General features: G+C 42.0%; 1 protein-coding gene across 5 annotated transcripts in view; it reads right to left on the reverse strand.

Annotated features, from left to right (window-relative positions):
- LOC139421008 (BR serine/threonine kinase 1b) overlaps positions 1 to 1325 on the reverse strand; it is a 42766-nt gene extending 41441 nt beyond the window's left edge. For 4 of the 5 annotated variants that reach the window (XM_071171474.1, XM_071171475.1, XM_071171473.1 and 1 more), the window contains exon 1: positions 114 to 298. In XM_071171474.1, coding sequence (XP_071027575.1) covers positions 114 to 201 — 88 coding nt within the window. In that variant the 5' untranslated portion in view covers positions 202 to 298. Of the gene's footprint in view, positions 1 to 113 lie in introns of all 5 variants that reach the window. The other variant, XM_071171476.1, reaches the window with a different exon arrangement.
- Between the last annotated feature and the right edge of the window lie 5136 nt (positions 1326 to 6461).

The raw sequence follows: 6461 nt of genomic DNA on the forward strand, positions 1-6461 counted from the left end.
GCCTAATATACATCAATAGTTACAGACGTGACTATTTTAATCTACCATGCATTGATAATAACAGTTTTTGCGCTTGGTGATGAGTTTAAAGGGAGCGGTGGAAGTACGCTTACCCGTCTGCCCCTTCCCAAGGGTTTTCTCCAACCGGTAAGGCCCGACGTATTGGGCCGACTGGCCTACGGACAGCTCCTTGCTTGTCATGATGTCCGTGCGTTGAAAGCGAAATGATATGATGATAAGGAGATCAACTCACAGTTTTTTTCAGGAGGAATGTATAGCTGTCGGTCCTGGCGGCAGAACGGCTCCGCGGAAATAACATTACAGACGCCTAGCGATGTTGTCACAGGGAGGAATGGAGAGAGCGGTTGTAGTCGTGATGACAATATCGTGGCCTATAGTCTCGGCAGGGCTACTCCCGTGCACTTGCCCTTTTCTATGCGGCTATTGCATACATTTTCCGTCATATAAATTCGGTAAACTCAAGTTTATTATCAACGACCGTGAATTGACTAAACAGGAATGAAACAAGGGGACGTTAGAAAGTGGAAGAGGGAAACTCGTACGGAGATTTTGACAGGTGCATATTTGAGAAGTCCAAAATAACGGAAGTTATTATGAATTACAATTATTATTAACAATATACGTAATAAATGTGTCCTATTGTTCATATTGGTATAGACAAATAGATGTAAGCAGCTGGAATAGCCTATCAAAAACTATTTCATCAGATAGGCTCAATTTAACGGCTAGATTGCACACAATTCTGCACCTCATAGCCTACACCCGATGCTGTCATAAGTGATCCTTATAATAACGTAATAACGACATTTGTAAAGAATCTTATCATCGTAACATATTTGTGTCTTCCTCCACCTCTTTTTGTCTCATTTTGGTATGTAGACTATCTCTGCTCCGTCCTTCAGGCTATATGAATAGTAATTTTCCGTTATAGCCTCAGAGGGGTGGTTTTCCCAATATCCGGTGCACTCTTCGGATTATCCCAGGGCCTGGTATCAGGAAATAGAGGGTAACAGAGCGTCAAAACAGCCACCCTGCTATCCGCACCCGTTCGGACTAACCTAGACTTCTCTCAATCTGTATTCCCCCAGTCAACGTCTGTCAACAATTTCACTTTGCGTTTCTGTTCAGACCAAAATGTTATTTTTCTTTCGAGAAATAATCGTTTTCTCTATTTATGTGAAACGCTCGATTGGATGGTTGTAATACATCGTGGTTCTACAAAAAAAAAAAAAAAAGCATATTTAGCTGGCGTAGTACTCTCCTCCCTCCCTCTTTCTTTCCCGTGCACTCTCCCCTCCCTCCCTCGCCGTCTATGGACATATCACACCATCCCCGCTCGCGCTCCTGTCGCCGCTGGTTCCAAGAATCATCCTTCACCGGCGTCCTTGTGCAGAAAGATGCAGCTTCAAAAGCGATTCGAAAAATATCTGCTTGTCTGTCGAAGTTCTTTGCATCCACAATCCATCACGGGATAGCCTCCCTTCTGGCCGCAAAAAAACACGTTTTTTTTTTCTCTCTCCCCTCTTCTTCTCCTCCTCATACGATACGGCAGCATCAGCATCCGGGTTCCGTTCCGCCCCCCCCCCTTTTTTTCTCTCCTCCACCCCATCCTTTTCCCCGGTCTGCCTCTCCTTAAAATATGCTTTCCGTCGCCTCCTGTTCGCTCACCTACTTCTGTATTCAAACACACCAACTTTTGAAGGGCTGAGGGGGAAACACATGAAAATACCCTTTCCGACATCTAATAGTGTAAAGAAAAGAAGATGCACTTGTTGTTGAATGTTCTTGTAGAATAGAATAGTATAGAATAACAAACCGATTAATTTACTTCCTTTTAATAGTTTTTGTACGTCCCTCTTTGGTCCATTTCCACGTCTTTCTTATTTCATCCCAGGCAACACAAAATGTAATACGGTCATTTACAAGTGTTTAACTAAAAGTATGTTTCTCTTGATCTAGCCTATTGATTGGTCAAATCAGACAGATATTATTCATCTCACGCGTGTCTAGTTTCTCTCATTAGATGCATGAACAGTCTTAGCGAATGGATACCAATAGCCATTAATAATAGGCTAATAGGCATAGCATGTTGCCACACCGTCATGCAGTTCCGCGTTTGTACAAAGGGTGTAGTACTTGCTCATAGCGCTGACTTGGCAGAAAGTAATTTACAATATGAATTTCACTGCATGACTTAATGAGATTATTTTTTATTGATTTATTGGCCCAATTGTTATTATTTGAGATGATGGACTTATTATTAGTGACACAGTGGATCGTTTACAGTGTGTGAATATAATGATACTTTGTGTGAAATACATGGACTGACAACATCAAATTCCTTCCTATACCATATGGCCTGTATACGTTTGAGTGGGCAGAAGGTGCACATTTATTTTTACTGCAGTTCTCTTCATAACCACCAGGAGTCAGACTATATGAACAGGCAGATGACATGAAGGTGTAATTCAGTGGTCACCAAATGGTCGATCTGCAGTTGATTCAGAAGCCCTGCGTTAAAAACGAGGGCTGAGGGGCTTACGTTGCAAACTTCCCTTGCTTGGCTAATCATTTGGACCGACGACAAATATGGCCACGGGGATTCCCCCAAGGGCTGAGGGTTTAGGCCCGAGGTAACTGTCTACTTTGAGTTTGAAACGCAGCCCAGGTAGGTAAAGTGTCTCCATTTGGAACCATTCAATTTGTCTGAAAACACAAACTCGCCCTATCAGGCGAACCGGCAGATCTGTGGCTAAATCGAGTGCGCCTACTGTTGCTGGCCAATTGGATTGCTCAAATCACCGTGCCAACAGCTTCGAAGACCCGGCAACAGCGAAGTTTGATTTCATGACTTTTAAAAACATGACCAGAGAGACCGTCAAATAATACAGCAAATAGCTGCTGTTTTTATGAGTAAGTTTTGATTCGGCACTGTAAACACAGTTATTAATCACTATTACAAAATATAAAACGGCAGCTGCAATGGATGAGTAGCCAAGTGTATAGATAGCCCAGCGTTTGTATTATTATTAGCAGCTTATGTCTATTTTAATATCAATGAATATTTCACTTTCTCTGGTCATAGATGCGGCTCGAGTTTCGCCATCAGGTGGAAGACGGTGTCCGCTCTTTGCTCAGTCTAACGGGAGGAGAGGAACCGAAGGAGAGAGCAGTGACCGTCAGAGGTGGACCCTCTGCTGCTATCTCCCTACCTCCGCTGAGACTAATGCCGTGTTCAAAACTGGGCATTTTTAAATCTCCTACTTCAGTGCGTTCAAGACAACTGGGTTCTCGGGAGAAAAAAAAACTAGATCAGACTGGGAATAAATAGTTTTGAACGGTCATCCAACTCGGAATTTCAAGACGGAAACTCAGGCATCTTTTCTAGAGCTCCGCAAGGCACATCAGTCCGGTAAAATAAAAAATTGTCTGAGAAGAACATCGCTGGCATATATAGCCAATATGCTGTGTTAATCCGTTAGGCCTACTGCACAAACCGAATTCCTACAGAACTGATTGAGTTTGAGTTTATTTTTACAGGGACAGTGCACATTAATCAACGTTTCAGTAAAAGTGCCGGTTTTAGTCAGCCTGCTAATTTCAACCGCAGTCCCTGGGCAGGTAAAAACAATTACAATATAGACAATCATTGAGCAGTGAGCACACGCAGAGCAACATAGGACAAGCAAGACATAGCATACACGCAGAGCAACATAGGACAAGCAAGACGTAGCATACAGATAGAACAAAAAGCAGCAAGACAATTCATAAAAGCAACTAAGTGTTTCCACACCTCACAGACATGGAAAGTGGCAATACACAGCTAGGGATTATGATCACAAACCTGATTGACCTTTAGCAATGTCTTCATGCATTTTGTGAAAGTGTGATAGGTGGTGCAGTTATGTGTGTCTGGTGGCATAACTGTTTTATTAGGTTAATATAAATAATATGTAAGTCATGTTTTGAGGTTGGTGACCACTGGTGTAATTGATTGAAGTCTTCTTATTCCCTGTGTATCCACAGACAGTAATAAATTAATCCTGTTAGTGTCTTTACAACGAATCCTTCTCAACAACCGATAGAGTTCAGACTGTTGACCAGTCAGGTCAAGCAGCAGGTAACCTAGTGGTTTGAGCATTGGGCCAGTAACCAAAAGGTTGCTGGATTGAATCCCTGAGCAGACAAGGTAAAGAACTGTTGTTCTAGGTCTGAACAAGGCAGTTAACCCATTGTTCCCCGGTACGCCGTCATTGTAAATAAGAATGTGTTCTTAATTGACTTGCCTAGTTAAATAAAGTTCGTTTTTTTTAAAGCTTGGTGTAGGCTACTACTATGTGCCCTAATAGACCAGCGGGGAGCTTAAAATGGTACCTACCACATACACTACCACCTCCCCGTAGGGTTGAGCAGTATTTGAATGTTTGGTTTGTTATATGTGATAAGCCGTGTTTAACGTCCATTTTTATAATTTACTTCGCTTACTTGAGTCATCCCTCTCCGCTCTCCCCCTATGCCGCTTTCCACACAGACCTAGCCCCGCCCCCTGTCACTCAACGAGCTCATGTGTTGCGCTCAATCTGCACCGTCAATGCAGCGCATTGCAACAATGTTGTTTTCGCTTTTCCCTCTTAATATAAATCCAGTAGTATTCTATAATTACACTATTAGTTTATGTTGCTTACATCTGCATATAACAGCTAGTTTGTCTGTTTGTCTGTTCTTAGCAAGTTGGGCCTACATCTTGTTAGCCGATAATGCTAATCGCTAGGTAGCTAGCTAATACATGTACTGAGTCGGAGCAAACATAATTACTTATACAGCCTGATAATAGCAGTGATGGTGTAGACCTAAATCAGCATGTTGTTTGCGCAACAGTACCTTCTAAATCAAAGAGGAATACAAAAAGCATTAATGTGTTAGCTACATGAACTAGCCAAGTGAAAACACAATGTAGCCAAAGATTATAGGGTTCCCTAGGAAGCATTTATCAACAACTTGGTTCCTAAAAAAAAACATTTTGGTTCCTACCCTATCACAATAACTCCTCCCTGGCATTTTCATTCGCCTTCATGTCAAACAACACTATTCAAAGTGCCCACTATCATATTCTAACTATGAATTAGAATAATAATTATATGTCCATGATTCCAACATTTCACCTAAGTTTTTGCTCCAAATCACAAGTCAAATTGCTATTGCAACATTAGGTACAAAATACGTTTGAGATTGTTTGCCCATATCGTGCAGCCCTACATGGCAGTGTGGAAATGATCTCAAATGAGTGCAGGAAATGCAGAAAATGCAAAAAAATATATATATTGGGTTGAAGTTGAATTGAACAGTATAAAACAATCAGAATGGAGAAGGACCCATTGAAATCATGTAGAATGTATGTGTTGCCACCCCGAGGTCATGCACTACTTAAAGACATTTTAGAAATGTTATAGTTTAAAAACATAAAATATCGTCAACATTTCTTTAAAACAGCGTGATATGATATTTTGGCCATATCGCCCAGCACTACCTCCCAGTAACGTGGGCTCCCCGCGTCTTTAACCCCAGTCAAGTCAAGCAAGTGTACTACTGTTTACCCCTATCCCTTTTAAAGTCCCGGGGGAAAGTTGACCAGCGGGCGGTTTAAATGGTATTGTAATGAAACAGCAGGGAGCAGGTCTCGAACCCTCGACCTTCTAGCCCGAGGTCTGGCGCGCTATCGATTGTGCCGCAAAAGCATGCTTGTGCGGCAGAGTCGATTTCGTTACAGTATGTATCCCGGTCCACATAGACCATCCCACCCCTTCTCATATGCCTCCCTGACACATAACTCTGGGATGAACCGAAATATCTCCTCCCTCAGTAAAATTCCACTCAGGCATAGGAGTCCCACTGAAGATCCAGGGGTCCAGTGAGGTTAGAGTAAATATGTCTGGATTGAGCGTTGTCCTGCGGGGTATACGAAGCAAGTTAGATCTACTCAGGGTTTTTTAAAGCTAACCAGCTTCAGTTAGCTTCACCTTCCAATTCAGGCTTCATCCTTACTACGACGGTGGATATTGCGCGGCCACCTGCCGCTAACCCTAGCATGTTGCACATGGCTAATCAAACGCCGAACTCTTCGTTGAGACAATGCTGAAACGTCAATCCATGGGCGAGTCAGTGCCACATTTTAATTTGTGCCGTAATTAAAACAAATCTTTATTTTATTTCTTATCCTTAATGCTGACTTGTCTGCTTATCAATGCACACCTTTTTTCCCCATTCCTTAAGTCATACTGTGCGTGAAGTTTAAAATGTATTCCGTCATTACTACATTTGCAAAGTTATATATTGTTAAAAAAAAATTACACAAAACATTTGATTAATACAATATTGAATCAGTCTTCCTCAAATCAAGGGTAGATGATGCAATCTTTGCAAGAGGGAGGCAATCTGATTTC

This window comes from Oncorhynchus clarkii, chromosome 12, assembly GCF_045791955.1.
Source record: "Oncorhynchus clarkii lewisi isolate Uvic-CL-2024 chromosome 12, UVic_Ocla_1.0, whole genome shotgun sequence".
NCBI lineage: Eukaryota > Metazoa > Chordata > Actinopteri > Salmoniformes > Salmonidae > Oncorhynchus > Oncorhynchus clarkii.